Source organism: Coloeus monedula (genome assembly GCF_965178545.1).
Source record: "Coloeus monedula genome assembly, chromosome: 2".
Classification (NCBI taxonomy): domain Eukaryota; kingdom Metazoa; phylum Chordata; class Aves; order Passeriformes; family Corvidae; genus Coloeus; species Coloeus monedula.
Genome location: NC_138782.1, coordinates 112,986,137 through 113,004,426, shown reverse-complemented (window position 1 = coordinate 113,004,426; position 18,290 = coordinate 112,986,137). Strand labels below are relative to the sequence as shown.

The following is an 18,290-nucleotide window of genomic DNA, read 5'->3' as shown; positions in this document are numbered from 1 at the left end:
ATTGAAGGGACAACACAGCGGGGCAGAAGCAATTCAGGAGGTTTCTAGAATGAGTAGAGGACAACTTCCTTCTCCAAGTTACAGAGGAGGCACCAAGAAGAGGTGCTGTGCTGGACCTTGTTCCCACCAACAAGGAGGGGCTGGGGAATGTAAAGCTCAAGAGCAGCTGGGCTGCAGTGACCATGAAGTGGTGAGATTTGAGATCCTTAGGGTTGCAAGGGGGTTGCACAGCAAAGCTCAGTACCTTGGACTTCAGGAGAACTGGCTTGGGAGAGTCCCATGGGATAAAGCCCTGGAGGGAAGAGGGGCCCAGGAAAGCTGGTTAATACTCAAGGATTGCCTCCTCCAAACTCAGGAGTGATGTTTCCCAACAAAGAGGAAGTTAGGCAAACACATCAGGAGGCCTGTGTGGATGAGTAAGTTGATTCTGGACAAACTTAAACACAAAAGGGAGGCCTGCAGAGAATGGAAACAGAGAAATACAGAGGGAGGAATACAGAGAAACTGAGCAGCCAGGGATCAGGTTAGGATCTCAGCTCAGAGAATTCAGCCTGGCAAGGGACAAGGAGACCAAGAAAAGCTTCTGTAGATATGTGGGATAGAATTTACAGATCTCAATATAAACATTTAAATTTAAGATGTACAGAATGCATGTTAGATTCAGATAGTGCAGGTTAAAAGGTGACTGAACTTGAAACTCTTCTACTTTTTTCTATTGTGTGAGCTGGTCTGATAAAACACCATCATTCTTCTCAGAAGAGGGATACATTGCCTGCTATTACAGACAGTATTATAGAACCTGGTGAACAGGTAAATGTTGGGTTCTTACATGGATGTGGTGGAACCAGAGCTGTGTTCTGAAAGTGTGTGTAATACAGTATGATAAGAATTATGATAAGGGAGAATGGCATTTAAACCACTGGATTTTCGGTTTACCCTGGCATGTGTACAAATGTAGTTTTGGAGATAATATACTGATTGTTTTTTAATAAGAAACAACCCATACATCCACATTGAAGGGAGCATGATGTTGACAGTCTAACAGCCCAGAATTGGGAGACATAGCCACCTACTGAGTTAATGGAGTTGGTTTCAACTTGTAGTCCACAGATGTCCAAGTCTGTGTACAGCTTCTAAAGTGACCAGGGAAAGTTACCAAAAGTCCAAACATATTCCTGGTGTGGGAACAGTGCTCTGTTTACATGAAAAGAGTCTACCTCCATGGAAAAGTTTTAAAGTTTTGAAAGTTGAAAAAGGTTGAAAATCACTGAACTATAACATTAAAACAAAATTTCATGCTGATTTAGGGATTACTGATTTCAATAATTCCAGCTTTACCTTGGCAAGTTGTTTCCTGCTTTGGTATAAAGCTCCATTATTTGATTTCTAGGCTGAATTGGCTGGTCTTAACTTTCAGCTGCTGGTTCTTGAAATACTTCTGTTGGTAGACTGAGGACCCTTTATTAATAAATTCCTTTGAACTATGCAAGTGTCTATAGGCTTTCTCTTCTTCAGGTTAAAATGGATACAGTTCTTTTTATTTTCCTATTCAGTCATGCATGTTTTTGTCTAATTTTGTGCAAGCTTGCAATGTGTGTCTTGAATTGTGGATAAATGCACCAATTGTAATCCGCTGTGGTTGTAAAACAGAGCTAATATAATGCCTTCATTTCTTCTCTGTACTTTTCTATTAGAACTATAAGAATATTCACAATTCTGGCTGCAGTGTCATGCTGTGAGCTGTGCTTGGTTAATTATCCAAGACCCCATGACTGTTAAAGGTTATTGCTTCCGAGGTTAAAGTAAATGTTTTTAAGAGCTCTTTGTTACAGAGAATGACTCTATGGCTTGTAGCCGTTTCTTGCAAGTTTGCAAGAACTGGAATGCTGCCCTCCTTTTTGTGACAGTGGCCCAGTAATAGATATTTCTGGGGACAAAGCCTGCAGATTCTGTCGAAAGAAGGGCAGTGTCTTAAGTCATAATTAAGGCTGATGGTATCATGCAATGAACTTGTTAAATCAGAAAAAGCAGGTACCATTGGTGTGAGATGCTGGTAAGTTGGCCTTCAGGTAACAAGTGCGTGATGAGCAGCACCAGTTTGTGGGAGAAAACAACTCATAGACAGGAATGGGCAGGATTCAAAGTGGATTCAGTACATTGGCATGGAAAATGTTACAGTGTCACAGGTACTTGCAGGTGACACTTGAAGATGCTTGTGCTTCTGGACAACACTTGTTGGTTTTAGTGACAACTGAGCTCTGCAGTTGGTCCAGCTGTAGAATGTGCAAGGCTAAGATCACTGATGGGATTAGCAAGGAATGCTATCGAAACCAAGTCCAAAAGACTTGGAATGCATGGAAGAAGCTGTGTTAGATTAACTGTTTATGAACAGAGGAAAATATATCAAGCTCTTGAGGTCTGAGGAAGCCTCATGCTGTAAGGCAAACAAACACAAGGGATCAGGAATTGTGTCAAAGATTGTGGTGGTGCAGAACACCTGGATGGTAACACTTCAGGAATGTAGTCTTGGCACTGGTCATTGTAATGGATGGAAGGGATGTGAATGCTCTGCCGTTATTCTCATTTTGCTCTGAAGAACATCCTCAGCAAGACAGCAGATCAGGACAATCACAGTGCATCTGCTCATCTAGAGTTCGACATGTGCCTCTTTCAGGGCAGTTTAAGCAAGGGATGAAAAAGGCTAAAAAGCTCCATATCCATTTTCTTCACAATTTTATTAGCAAGTTATTTAGCAATCTTACATAGTTGTGAAATGGAAGGTATTTTCTACATTGCTTTTTTTTCCCCAACTTTTCTGGTGGTTTTGTGGGGTGGTATACTTTTTTTCATTTGTTTGTTTTTTTAACACATCTGCTGTTTTTACTTAGTACTGTGACTGGTGAGTGATCTCAAAAGTACTGCAGTGTAACAGGAAGATAAACTGTACAATAAAATCAGTATATAGAAGTCAAACTAGAATTTCTTGTTCCTCTATTACTGAAATGAGGTGCTGTTGTTGAAAGATGTTAAACCTAAGGACAGCAAGTTTTAAGTTGGTAAATTAAGAACTGTAAATAGATTATTGAAATCTGCAACTTCTTGTGGAGACCAGCAAATGAAAAGGTAGAAGTGATAGTTGTTTTGAGTAATGAAATGTGTTTGATACACAGTTTAAAATTTTTAGAATAGTACCTAGAAACCTATGCTGTAATTATTAATTGTGAGATGAAGGTTTCTGTGTGAATCTTTTAATTTCGGCATCCATCAGTTTTGAAGCTTCTTGATCACTTGGTTTCAGTTTCTGCTGGAGACATAGTATGACATTTTGAAGACCATTTTAGTGAATGGATAGGAAATTCTAGTTCACAAATACAAAACTTCAGATATGCGTTTATATCTTTAAAATGTGCTTAACCAGTATGAAAGTTTGCCTTTTTAGAATTTAATTAAAAAGCCTATGAAGCAGTAGAAGCAATGAGATTAAGTTATATTACAGGAAGCAAACCATACTTTTTGTTAAAAGCAGAATTGCATTTTCTTAATTTAAGAGCTCATATTGACTCTGAAATGGATCCATTTTACATAACATAGATCACAGTGGCAATACAAGGTTCTTACTCAGGTACTCTTTTTGATATGGCATACAATGCCATTATGAATTGCCACTTATTTTTAAATTATCTGTTAAAAATAAGGAAAAAATTGAAATGGTCAGTAAGAATTTACTTTTAGAGGAAATATGGATAGAAGAGTCAATCTTTGGGGACCCAAGTGTGAGAGACAGTCACATTTTTCTAGTCCATCAGAGCTGACAGTTCAAGACCATACAACCAGTAAGTTGTTTTGTCAGTAGAAACCAAATATTCTTGATTAAAATCTTTATTTTGAATGTCCAGCTAAATATTAATGGATGTATTCGTATTGCAGTATGGTGTTCCAAGTTTCTTCTTTGCTTCAGTTGTTTCCTGCAGCTTGGTTTATTTAAATAGGTATGGTTGTCTTTTGCATGCAGGCTTATCAGTGCCAGCAGAACAGGTAAATCCTCATGGTTCCACTGTACGGAAAACAGAAGCCAGAGTTGAAGAGGCATTTCGGAACAAACAAAAACCCACCATGGCTGTGTGGCCCAACTCTGCAAATAAATGTGCTTGTAAGTACCTCGGGTGACAATTGTGCAAAATTAGAGGTCCTTTCAATGGCAGACATTTGAAATGTGTCTCTGCTGCTGCTTACTGATTATCTCCAGAAGTAATTGTAGGCACGAAACACATGGAACTTTAAGAAATATTCCTTTTATGAGTACATAAAATCTCTGCCCAACATGTAAAGAAGCAGGATTTCTAATTTTGTGGTAAAGCATAACTATTTTTCTAATGCAGTATGAGTATTTTGCATTCTTCACTGTAAAAGACTGTTTTCAGTATGACAGCTCAGATCCAGTAAGAACACCTTTCAGTGGTTTGATGAGTTTTCAGGTTTGTTTACTCTCTGTGTATTAGCAGGTAAATACCTCTACACTGCTTAATACACTCTCATATGCGCTACATTCAGTTCCTGCCTTTAATACATTCAGTGTCATGCTGAAAGCTAGGGAAGAGATTGCAAATTTAACTGTATTTTCCTTCATGGCAATGGTTTTCAATAGTCAGTAACCATTACTGGAGGATGTTAAGATACACTTCCTGGAGCCTACTGAATTAATCCAGTTAAGTGATCAAGATCTCTAGGGTTGTGAGGTATGATTGGGTAATCAGAGGCACTGCTAATTATTTTCAAGAGGTAAGTTAATTAGAGCTGGTAAATACACAGCAGATACTTTCATTATAAAGAATAAGACTATGAGAAAAAGTGAGTATGAGGGACATACTGATAGTTGTTCTTGGCTTTCCTGCTGAAGGTGTGGAGTCCATTATTAATATATTATTTTTAGCATTATCAATTATTGCTGATTGGTGGCAAACTGAGAGATTTAAGCAGACAAATTTTCCTTTACGTCTTTGTGCTCTCCTTCATGGTGCTTTTCCTTGATGAGAAATCATTTTCTAGGCATGGTGATAACTGCCCAGAGATGAACATTGTTTATATATGAATGATAGTGTTGATGTCAAATGGTTTAATTAATTAGAGGTGTATGATTTTATTTCCCGAAGCTGTAATTTCTTCCGTTAAAGGAATTAAAGTCAACTGTATGGAATTATGGTTAGAATAAATTGTTATATAATAAATTGATTATTTGGATCCAAGCTGTTCTTTATTCATTTGGCAGCTCGTGCAAAAACAGAGAGTGGAGGGAAGGGATTCCAAATTTATTTTTTTCCATTTCCTGCAAAGTCCAGGATGGAGATTCTCCGTCTGGCTGCTCTACAGAGCACTTTGCTGGCTGTGCATGCTGAGCAGCAGACGGTGGGGTTTATAGACCTCCAAGCTGGACATCCCTTGGGAAGGGGGAGAGCAGCCGTTGCTGGTGACTTGGATCCAAAGCAGCTCTGCTACCTCACTCGCTTCCCCTCTGTTGTGGAGGCAGCAGCAGTTGTTTGAAAACTCGAGCTATCAGCTGCAGGAAATTGCCAGTGTCTCTGTGCAAACAACAAAGTTACTGTTAAGGCACTGATCCTGTTGGTATTTTCGTGATCTAGCTTGGAAGGCAAGAAAATTTGAGGCTTAGTGTGTTTGGGACTATGATCAAATGAAAATATGGCTTTTAAGGCCGAGTCTGAAAAAGGTAGCTAGTCCAGGAGGGATGTGATGCATCTAGTAATCAGGAGAGAGAACCAGGAATTGATGAGCAATCAGAAATCTGCAGAAAGAATTCCGGTAGTACATGGGCACTCTTGAAGATTGATATGGTCAGTTCAGCAGAGACTGGAAATGAGGAAGAGAAGCAGTCTTAAAAGGGTACTTGGAGGATAAGCTAGAGAAGGGTGAGAGCAGAACTGGGCAGATTGTGGGGAGCTCAAATAGCAGCAAATGAAACTGTGGATTGTGATTGTTTGAATGGTAGAAGTAAGTTTAGAGAAGGGATTTCTAACAGATTATTTTAGAGGGAGAATGGAATTTTTGGTCAAGAAATACTATTTTTTATTTTAAGACTGCAATGTATTGCACAATCAGAGTAACAAGAAAAATCATGTAAGTAATTTAATTCAACAGGATAAAACTGTACTTTTCAGTTAATAATTCTGGAAATATTGCATGTTTTCTGCTGTTTGAACTTGAATTAATTTTTTCCCTTCGAGGACTCTAAGGAAAAAATCACCAATCATAACATTATTTTCTTGATAAGTTATTACTATTTTTTAGGAGCTTTGTTTTCACAGTATTGTAGAAAATAGCTGCAAAAAGTTTAATTCAGATGACAAACCTGAGAACTCTAAAAGAAATTATTGTTAAGTATCTTCTCTAAAAACAGAGTGGACTGCAGACAGTGCAGCAGCCTGCCCAATTTAAGGACCTGTTCAGGGCGAGTACAGTAGAGAGTGAGAGTTGGGATTGTGTTGGTTTGCTTTCTGAGGTTATATATTTTGTATAAAACTTTATTTAGTTTTTTAGTTGCCTTATTTTGTGAATTATTTAATTTTTTCTGATGTATTTTAGATATGTTGTTAATTGGATTAGACCAGATGGGCTGTTAGAAATGGGGCACACAAATAATTTTTCTGTGTGAAGGCATGGTGATCCATGTTCCTGAGTTACATTTCATCTGCAACTTCCATTTCCCTTGTTGAAGGTACAGCTGTGGGGATTGTGTCTCACAGTATAGATGAGTTTTAAAAATATTGCCTTACTAGGAGTTGCTGAAAATCTATTTGGGGAAGTTCTGCCACAATTTAAAATATTTCCATTACTGACTGTGTATTTTGAGAAAAGTGCAGGTATTCTGGTGGGAACTTAAAATGGGACATATGTCAGAAGTCTGATACAAGCAGTTTTATGATTATAGAATCACAGAATTACAGTGGTTGGAGGGAACCTCTGGACATCTTCTGGTCTCGCTCCGCTCAGAGCTGGTTGCTCAAGGCTTTGTCCACTTGTGTTTTGAACACCTCCAAGAATGGAGGCTCCCTGTCATGCCCGGGGAACTTCTTACAGTGCTTGGCCACAACCAATAATTTATCTTAATTTTGAGTGTCTTGTATTTCAGGCTGTTCCCATTGCCTCTGGTCACTGCTGAGAACGGTCTTATTTTCCCTTTCTATGGAGCTGTGTGGAAAACAAAACTACCAGCAGTCTGCAGTTTGGTGTGTTTGCTAAATTAAGTGGTTTAGACACATGTTAGCTCATAAAGCATTAGCATCTCTTTAATCATTGGGATCCTGTATAATAAAACTGTATCCAACTGCTCCATTCTGCCAGTAGATGGGGCATGGTACATACCATTTTACTGTCTTGCACTTGCTTCCTTTAGTGTTACGTATAAATAAACTCTGTGGGGAAGATTTGGCTTTGCATTCTTATCTTTTTTTTGCAGCATTTAATGATAATATACTGTAGTGATAAACTGCAGATTTTATGTTTTCTTCATACAGAAGATGTCTTTTGTGCCATATGATAAATAGCATAGCTGTGAAAATGGCATTTGGAGCAAATAAAGAAAATTTAAATCCTTTGTGTTATGCAAACTATTAAAAATACAAGTTTTATATAAAAGTCATTTTATGAAATATGAAGTAAACACAGTGCTAACTTTACCCAGTAATTTAAGTGATTAGTGGTCTCTCTAGAAAGAACTGTAGGGATACCAAGCAAGGATCTAAAAAACTATGGCAGAAAATGTTTCTAAATAAGTAATATTTTCTGTGCTTTTTTTTGTGTTGGACTTTTTTGGTTGGTTGGTTTTTGGTTTGCTTTTTCCCCCCCAAATGGTGATCTTTGCTGTCCTATGGAACACGTTGTTTCTGCTGTATCATGGAAAGGCTTTTGTTTTGCCTGGACTACTTTTTAAAAAGATTTTTAGAAAGAAAAGGTCTTTCATTTACAGTCTTTCTCAGGAACCATTTTATTCTCAGTCTTTGTCTGATTTTTATCTGTTTAGTGTCTCTTCTTTGACCTCTCTGCTACAGTGGTGTCAGTGATTGCACTTTAGGCTTCTGTGACTGCAGCAATGCCTTATCAAAGGACATTTCAGACCAGGTACCATATGGTTTTGGTTATTTGAACTATTTTCTCCCTTTTGGTCTGGTTCTGAGTTTGGATTCAGAAATTGGATATTGGCAAATCAACAGTCATCCAGATGCTAACATGAAATTCCTAGGAGCTGCTGTTTTGTCGCTTATTCTACATTTGCTGCTCTTTTGTTTTCTGCTTCTGCCTTCCAGATTTGACTCGGATTCATTCTCACTTGATACAGAGGCAAGTACTGTTACTTGATAAACACTATTAAAAAAGATTTTCTGGAATGTGAGGATATCTTTACTCAGAGCTGGGACAACTGTCTCTTTTTGTTCCTTTGTCATTTTGTTCTGGGTAGCGTAGGAGTTGGCATTCTGGATGGGAGTAGTTTGATCTCTTGTATCTGATGCTGTCTTCAACCAGATGCTTTAAAAGAAAGTTGCAAACATTTGAGAAATATTTTTTTTCATGCCTGAGTTTGAAGGAAATACCAGCGTAGCTGATAATTCCAAGTTGATTAACAGTTCTTTTAAGCCCCATAGGCTTTTTAATTCTTCTAATTTAAAATGCAATTTAGTGAATTTGTGGGAGTTCTAATAAATCTTGACTGCCTGTTCTTTTTTTGGGATCCCATCAAACTTTTGAACTCGGTGATACCTAGTGACAAAGAAGTTTTCTTTCATCACTATTAAATACCTGCCTGTTGAATTAATCAAGTGTCTTTTTCCTCTGACAGACGACTAAGTGGGTTCTACAATTTACCTGATCAGTGACTTTTTTATATTCTCTTGTTCTCTTCTTTATAACTCAGTAACGCAAGATAGCTCAGCCTCTCTTAAGGAGGTGTCCTTGAAAGCATTATCATCACCTTTCTTACAAACATGGTGAAAAGATCTTCTGAAATAGTCTGGGGTTTTTTTCTTTCTAAGTGGTATGCGCAAGTGTTGTAATAAAAAGTTTTCAGAACAGATAGATCCCTTCCTTCCTCTGTTTTCAAAACTGTGGCAATGTTTGCTTTAAATTGTTTTAAGACTTAATGTTTCTGTCTGCAGAAGTTGTGGATTTTCTTGGGATTATTACCCATTTATTAACTTCACATTTTGCCTCCTTGACAGAGAAACCATCCAGTAGCCATGACTCATTCCTTCTTGTGTTTGTTAATGGCTCTCTTGCAGCAGGAAAGTGTCATTCCCTAGTCCTTAAGAGCCAACTGAAGGTACCAAGGATTTGTATAGCTGGAATATTTGCTATTGTACAGAGCTAATCAGCAGAGGGGAAATGAGCAGATCTGTAGAGGTGGAAAGTCTAAAAATTATCTCCACAGGTGACATTAATCTGATTGTCTCTTCTCTTTTGACTTCATTTTCCTCTTTAATTTTCCAGTGTGACTGTCTTGCCATGTGTTTTACTAACATAATTACTCTGGTTTCATGTAAATTATATTTTTATCTTGGTTTCTGAAGAAAATCATACCTGTGCTCTCTGTCCATCTCTGCTCCCCTAATAACTTCTGAATCATTTAGCAGAGTTCAGACAGATTTGACAGGAGTTGAGAGCTGAAAGATTAGGTTCCTGCAGTTTTTGTGAAAATTGGTAGCTGGACAAATTCACGTGTCTACTGCAGGAAAAGGTGATAGATTGAAAATGGTAGTTGAGCAGGTAAAACATGGCACTGGCCAGGCATGGCATGCACACCTCAGAGGGAGTGTGTCCCGTGTCCTGTTCAGCTGGGGTGGGGAGGAGCAGGAGACACTGGGGTAGTTCCACGAGAAATACTGGGAAGAGCTTGAGTGGAGAGTATTACTGGGGATGGTAGGGGAAGGCAGCTGACTGGGGAAGAAAATACTGGGAATGCTGCAGCCAGGATTGGTTTGGTACCCATTTCAACTCCTCCTTATGAAACTTGATTCCTCCTTGTTGAGTAGAAATGCAGAGGTTCTTCAAGTATTTGTTTACAAAACATAAGCTGTTATATAAACTGATAAAGATCATAAGTATGTGAAGTTGTTGTATGCAGTTCTTTTCATGTGTTTGTCAGCTCTGTGCCTTGAGTGCCCTCCATCCTAGGTGAAGAAAATGACATCTTTTAGGGATTAGTTCCACAGTCACTTTAAGCTGGTAAAACTGCAGGTCACTACTAAAGAGGCTGTGTTGCCTTGTCACTGGTGGCATATTTCCACTGTGTTGCCTGTGGCAGCACTGTCATTCATGAGTTGGAAAGCTCAACCAAAGATGTTGAAAACTAACCCAGAAAAAAATCCAACAACCTAACGTTTCAGATGGATTTAGTTCCCTTATCTGTTTTACTGCAGGAACAGTAGTGCCGGCACAAATTAGACAGTGGAAATGCTATAGCTGGCTTTGGAGGGAGAAATGGCTTTGTTAGTGGAAGCTGGCACCTCACTTTGCTTTTTAAGCCATTGTGGAACTGTGATCTGTTCTTTCTTGCTGCTTATCTCTGGTTGCAGTTTGGGGACTTTGTGAGTAGAAACTCCAGAGACTTTCAAGTGGACTATTTAGTGCCTCTTGGTAAGGAATGTGGAGCTACTGGAAGCAGCTAAATTACTGTGGCAGGTACATAGATATCCTGGATGATGCATAAGAGAGTGTAAGTTGCTGGTTTTAAGTGCTTTCTCAAGCAAACTCTTTGAGTTACTTTGCACACAAGACAAGAAAGGTGTTGAGGATTTTGATCATGGAAGAAAAACTTAAAACATGTCAATTGCTTTAAGTGGTTCTTGATACTGAACTAGACTGAAAATCTGGATCCATGGTGAACTTGCTTGCCATGAGAATCTTCTTTGGGTTTTAATCCTCAGGAATTCTTCATGAAATAAAGTAACAACAGAGAATTTACTGTTTGATGGATGTCAGTTTTATCATTTACTGACAGAGGAAGAGGAGTCACATTCTCTGATGAGTTTTAAGCCGTGTGGAAGCATGGAAGGGTCTTTTCTGCTGTGTATAAAATGAACTTGTTAGCAGAATACTGTGCTGCACTCACTGTACTGTAGTAGTCAAACTGCAGAAATTTCAAGAGAAAGATCTCTGCTTTGCTGCCTCTTATTAGGGCTCTTCCACGTTAAGGGAAGCAGACTTGCTTGTTAATAATTGACAGTCTTTGAATCATGTAATTATGTCTGCTTTCTTTTCCAACTGTTAACTTCATTTCTCTGTAGTCTACAGTTTTGTCACTGTGCTGCTGGATTTGGGGGACAGCAACAGTGCATACCTCAGCTCTGAAGCTTCTGTACCATTTACCCATGTTTTTATGATCTCATTTCCTGAGACCATACTAAACAGAAAGGTCACAGTTATGTCTAGGTCTTGCAGAAATGCTTCAGGAAAGTGGAAAGGAGTTGAATTTTTTTGGTTCAAGTTGTTTAGGTTTTTTTTTGTTTGGTTGGTTGGTTTTTACTATCACTTTTTTTTAATAGCCAAGAACTGTGCTCTGCTCTGGACAGGGTTGGTGCTTATTTCACTACATGTTGTCATTACTTAGTGCATCTGACTGGAGGATCTCCAAGCAGAACCTGTCAGTGGGCAAGAATTCAGAATTTCTGAACGTCTGCTACAGGTTTCATTTTACTTAACAGATTAGTCCTTCTGAAGTAAGGACAGTACAGAATTTCTTTTTAATCACACCTAGGGGAAATGCCGTCTGCCTTATTTATGGATCTTTCAAATGACTCTGAAATTGTCTTAACGTAGGAATAGAAGAATTGAGAAACTTCACCCACTGCTTAAAAAAATGTAAATTTGTATTCAGGATTAGTTGCATTGTATTACATAGCACTTTAAAAAATGCTGTCTGCATGGATTGTGCAGCTTGAGGGAAAAACGAGCAGGGGAAATTTGGTTTTGATACCAACTTCATGTGAACCCAAGTGAAATGTTAGGCGTGACTTGTGGTCAGACAGATACTTATTGTCATTAAAAATGCTTAGTATTGATTCACAAAAAAGCAAACCAGACAGAAGCTAGAACTGAAATTAAGATCCCTTTGGCAAATCTGTAGAGGTTATGTGAAGATTATAGAATGAATAGTTGGCCAATTTAGAAGGCAAGTGAATGTATTCATGTGTGAATAATTGGTATTATAATAGTTTGAGTTAGAGAAACTCAGCTCTATAAAGCGGAACTCTTCTGACAATAGTATTTCCACTGCCTCTGGCACAAATAGTGCCAAAAGACTGGGTATCAATGGGGAGTTTTCTGATGAGTAGTTTTAAAAGGAGTAATTGAAAAGGTGTTAAGGCGTTAAGTTTCAATTGTTTGTACTTGCTCATTTTTTAAACAAAGTTCACGTAAAGTTTTTCTTCTGTAAATAGCTGTCCCATTCTGTTACCTACAGGAAGCTGATAGTGTGTCATGAATCATACTGACTAGAAAATAAAACGTTTTGCATTCTGCTCTTGATAGTTTACAGTCTTCTAAAATATAAACGTTAAGGTAGCAGCAATCTGTTAACCCGTTAGTTCTTCCCCACTGGGCCTTTAGTTTTGCATCAGTTTTACCCTGTGGTAGCTCCTTCATCCTTTTTAAGTCATATTCAACTGTCCTGCAGGATTCAGAGATGTATTTTACTGCTTCCTGCTTCATATGGCAGCTTCTCAGGTCCATAATACTCTTGCAGTATTGCCTTTTTATTTCCAGTAAATATAAAGGGAACCAATATAGGTGATGAAATCTGGTGGCAGTGTCTACAGTTTGTCACACGGTTAACACTTCTGTTGCTTGTACCACCCTCTTAACTTACCTGGGGGAATTAAGCAGAACAGAAAGACTGGTGGTCAGTTTTGTTTTTAAATGTTGTATTCCTTCCCCAACTTTTCACTCATTTAGAGGCTTGGCTGTCTGTGTGAAAGAGAAATCCGCGTAGCAATGTTATGGTTGCTAAGGATCTGGAACCAAAATTTCCTCTCTCATCCCAAAAGATGTTGCTGCCTCACTTTTTGTTGTTGCTTTGTCCTAATTAAAAACAGCAGTAAAAAACAACACACACAATGTTTGTTCAAAAAGTAGTGCATGAAACATTGAGCTGGACTTGCTGACTCATTTGGGAAGACCTGAAATTTAATGAGATGGGTAACACAAGGATTAATTCCATTTTGCTTTAAAGTGATTTCTCTCACAGCTAAGAATTTTAGGAATGTACTTGTGTGTTTAGGCAAATTATGGATTCTCATCCCAGGTGGAACTCACAGTGTGGACAGAAGGGATGCCACCAGTAAAATATTTGAAGTACAGTTCACTGATTTAAAAGACACCAAATATATTTGACAATATATCTGATATATCTGTCTGAATTACAGCAAAGTCAGCCTAAAAGCCAAAATCGGTGTATCTTAAAAAATTTCAACTTACATACTTATACAATTAGGATGTACTAGATTTCCTTTAAAAGACTTTTACTCTCCTGTGTTTTATTTACCCATCTTTGGAGTTGCACTGAGGCTTCACCCATTTTCTAATAGAGGATTATTTTTTTGTCAGTAACTTTAAATTTCCCTGTTTAGTTTTGGATTTTCTGCTTCAGTGATTAATGAAAATCTCTTGCACAATCTTGGGGAAAAAATACATGAACTCCTGAAAAGTTATGTGAGTAGGTTGAAGTTCATCAATAAAAGAGTGACACCGACTGTAGAAGTCATTATCAAATTGTGAATATAATTGGAGAAAGGGGATTTTTTTTTTCCCCTCAGATCTTGCAGTTCTCCATAAAGATTATCTGTAACAATAAATACAGGTTCCAAGTGAGACTTTTTATTGCAGTGTGATTGTATCTTTAGATAGCTTTAAAGCTAAAAGGTTAAGATTTATTCCTAATGTAGTGGTTAAATTACCTGCTTACATACAGCACTCATGGGGAGATGTTCTGAAGTACAACTGTGCTTCTCTGCGTGTCTGTGAATTAATTCCCAACACTTGTACCTGCATAGTGCTTGTATCTTCAAAGCAAGATCTTTGTAACTGTGTGTGATTGGCAGACACAGGTGTATGACTTAATACCCCATAAAACAAAGTAACTTACAAATACAAAGAACATTATGGAGGTGCTCAACATAAGAAGTCATTTTGAAATGGAAGGAAATTTGTCAGTCTCTGGTTACTATTGGCTGTGATTTTCGTTTATCGTCACTTGGCCACAACTTCAGCAATTTTGCAAAATTAGAACAGTCTTCATCATTGCTTGAATTTGAACATAGAAGCTTCACTTTTCCCAAGTGTCCTCCTTGGTCTTCTGAGCTTTGTGTAGTGCTCTTGAAAAGGATGTTGACAATAGCATTAGGTTTGAATGGTCTTCCTTCTGCAATTGCTCATCAAATTACAAATGTGCACCAAAGCCTTTTTTTAGGTCAGTGTATCTGTTAGTTGTATTTCACTGCGGATAGCTTAATAAAATAAAATGGCCTTCTGAAAAATAGTTTATTATGTAATTTTTCAAAGGCACAGAAAATACAACTAAGAAATAAGAAAGAGTAAGGATGCAGAAATAATGAAAAAATGATCACATGCCTATGTTGCTTCAAGTTGAGTAACACAATATGGCCCTCACAGCTGACCCTGGTTGGAATAATAGGTTAGAGGTTTCCTTGTGGCCCTTCTAACCTGAATTATTCTGTGAATCCTTGGGTTGCACTTTCATTTGTTTTATTGTATAATCATTTCAAATCACTGAAGATCTAAAAAGGGAGAATGATAATAACTGTCTTTAGACTCTCCATTACTCAAATGAGAATGAGTTCTACATCACTGCTAAGCTGTTTTAAGTAGGAATTGCTTGTTTCCATAGTTTAGGAATTGAGTGTCTTGACTGAGGGTCCACTCCTTATACTTCTAAAATGCCTTGTTACCTCTGATTTGCTCACACTGAAATCAACAGACAGCTTATTTTTCCTTGAAGTGTGAAGATATTTGATTGCCTCACACAGCGGCATATTCTTATATCCTGGTCTCTTTGCTGAGGGGTACCTGTGCATCTAAAAGTGTTTGTTTGTTTTCAGTTCGAATACGGAGAAAATCGAGACGGCGCTCGCAGTGGGGCAAAGGCATTATTAAGAAGAGGAAAGTCAATAATTTAAAGAAAGATGAAGATGATGCAAAGTTTGCTGATGATGAAAATCATGGTGAGGACAGTAAATTGCTGGAAAATGGAGAGCTAGAGATCAGTGCTGACTGCATTGAAGAGAATGGAGAGGAAACAGGAGACCTCTCTATGACAAATGATGAATCCTCCTGTGATATTATGGATATAGATGCAGAGCAGAGGCTTAACAATGGGACATCAGGAAAGGAAAACAATTTTGCATCCACAGAAGAAGAGAGCTCAAATGAATCCCTGTTAATAACTGACAGTGTTACTCTGGGTGCTGAAAAGGAATTAAGGAAGGACTCTACATTGAAAGGGGATTGTGTGAATGGAGAGACATCTGTACACAGCTCTGAAGGTGTACCTGTTTCAGCCTGTCATAATGGTAAAGTAGAATCACTTGATGCTGTTTCACCCTGTGAAAACACTGATGGGTCTAGTAACAAGCAAAAATCTTTATCTGAAGATCAGCCAAAGGAGAAAATGGAAGCTTCCAGTGAAAGTCAAGGAAGTGATCTGGTGAAAGCCGAGTTACCACATTGCAGCAATAATGAGAAAACACTACAGAGCACAGACATTGAAACTAAAGATGCTGAAGCAGATAAAGAAGGTATAACTTGTTTTCAATGTTTCTGTCTTTATCTCAGTGTCCAAGTTAATGTGTGTATTTTTCACTGTAATATTTTATTAATTGCTGACTATTTATTTGAAACTCTTAGTATGCTTACAGCATTTAATTCCACATAGAAAAATCAGAAGTGCACTCTTGACTTGCTGTATTTTTATCTTAGGCAAGAATGTGTATCTTCATACTAACACTAATATACTCTGTTTATATTTGTCAGCTTTGTGGGAAATAATGTAAATACTGAGATAACATTAAAACAGTAGTTATATATTCAAAAATATTATAAATTGAGATAAACACAATACATGTTTTGGTCTGTATATTCTATCTGATTTGTATTTTGATCCACATAATAGATACTGACTTACTCTGTTAGAGAATACGATAATAGTATCATTGACATTGGATAAAAAAGCATAGTATTCCTTTAAAAACTTGCTTGTAGCAAAAGCTGAAGCAGTTTAACTCCTAGCAAAAGCCAGATAAACTGTTGTTTATCTGCTGGAGAAGGTATCTGGCTTTGGAGTCACAGTGAACACAATAACAGTGGAGGAAAAAGATAAGAGAAGGAGAAGGAAAATCCTGGTGGTGTATAAAAGAAGGGGCCATGTCCTTTGAAGACGAGAGAGATAGTTTCCTCAGGGAACAGAAATAGAAGCCTTATGCATGATTGCCTTTTTAATGAGCTTTTCAGAATTATCTAAAAGAATGAAATCTTTACTTCAAAAGTAAGTGCTGAGATTTACAAAGTAAATGAGCTTTAATGAGATATCTGAATTATGAGAAGATTACTATGTACATGTTGGCTGTGTTTGTACATACATATTTTCTCTAAGGGTAAGTAGTAGAGTACAAGAAAGGTCCTAGGAATATCACAAGAAGAGCATGATGTGTTAAGAGTATTTACATTTCTGAATTTGGTAGGTGAATTTTGTATACTTTAGGATGGTTACAATGGCAGGGGTCCTCAGAAGAAAAGGCATTTTAAATAGTTGAGGAGAAAAATAGTGAATGAATGTAGGGAGAGAATAAGGAGATATGAAAATATTTTGTTCTTTGCAACACCATTGGTCAATAACTTGAATACAAAGGTGGAAGAAAACAGAAATGTGTAACAAAAGCATGAAGATTTGGGAGTCGAGCAGATGTTGGAATACCGTGGTGATGAAGACATGGGATGCTTTAGAGAGAAAAACCAAGATTTGTTTCACTTGAAGAGAAAGAATTTCAGCATTTGCTTAGTATCTGATCTTGTCTTAGAAGCTGTTTGTTGTTGCTGTTGAATAGAAAGATACAATGAGAACTCTTAGTGGAATTCAGTTTTCATTCAAAGTTGGCACTTTGGAGTTGGGTTTTAAAGATTGCCAGTTTTGTGTGTGTTTCTGAACTGCGGGTTTGTGCACCTGTAAACATTCAGAATTCAGCAAAGCTGATGAATAATCTGCACTGCTACAATCTTGCTTGATTCAAAACAACCCAACAAACTAAACAAGCAAAAGCAAGCTGAAGTGAAGAAATAGGCTGCATTTTGTGAGACTCACAATCCTGATAATTGTTTTTCAAATTACAGGTATATTCAAAAGCAAGAAAACGCGAAAAGTCGCTGTGGAGCAGTCAAAACCCACAAGTTTGGAGCAGGTTCCAGAAGAACCTTTGGATCCCTTACCCTCTGTAGTTGTTGACCATGACAGACTAAAGGTAACAGAACTGAAAAAATAAGTTGAACTGTTAATGGACTCCATGAAAAATGCTTCCTTTCTTTGTTCTGAAGCAGTATTTCCTTTATGTTTGACTGCAAACAAGTATTATGATGGCAGTGACTTTTGGAAATGATTTGTCAATCGGTGTTTCTTGGATGAAAAGTTAATAAAACTACTGAATCCTTACTGTCCCATCATTACTACCCTTATAATCCAGTAATGACACAGCAGTCCACTATTTTAATTGCCATTTTTGCCAGTACTCATATGTGTTAATTGGCCGTGTCAGAGCTGCTGGGTGCCTGGTAATTGGGAGCTAACATCATCTTTTCTCTTCCTGTGGTAGGTATACTTGGTGGAGAAAACTTAGTGGATTGGAAAGGAAATAGGATTTTGTGTTGATGTTTTGGCATCATAGACTGCTAATTAATTTTCTTTCCATTTTTTTTTAAGCAAAATTACAATAAAATTTGCTGTCTTCTGTTTTAAAAAGTAGCTTTACCTACTATGACCTGTGAAATTTAGATCCCATTTTCTGTGGAGTACAGACGATAATCTCTTTGGAAACAATAGAATTGTTTGACAGGAAAAAAAAAAATCTTAAATGTCACTCTTTGCTACTATGTAAAATACTTTCACCTTCGTTATGAGAAATTTTACATGTGTTATGTCCTCCTTCCACACCCTTCTCTTATTTTTTTTTTCGTTTGTCAACATTTGTGGAAGTCCAGATATGTTTTCATGTGGTGGTGCTTTTTCT

The 18,290-nt window shown here is 37.6% G+C and overlaps 1 protein-coding gene across 2 annotated transcripts in view; it reads left to right on the top strand.

The window, feature by feature from the left end:
• ATAD2B (ATPase family AAA domain containing 2B) overlaps positions 1-18,290 on the top strand; it is a 75,316-nt gene that overhangs the window by 51,752 nt on the left and 5,274 nt on the right. For both annotated transcript variants that reach the window (XM_082277111.1, XM_082277110.1), the window contains exons 24-26: positions 4,013-4,150; positions 15,117-15,812; positions 17,401-17,528. In XM_082277111.1, the coding sequence (XP_082133237.1) occupies positions 4,013-4,150; positions 15,117-15,812; positions 17,401-17,528 (962 nt within the window). The remainder of the gene's footprint in view (positions 1-4,012; positions 4,151-15,116; positions 15,813-17,400; positions 17,529-18,290) is intronic.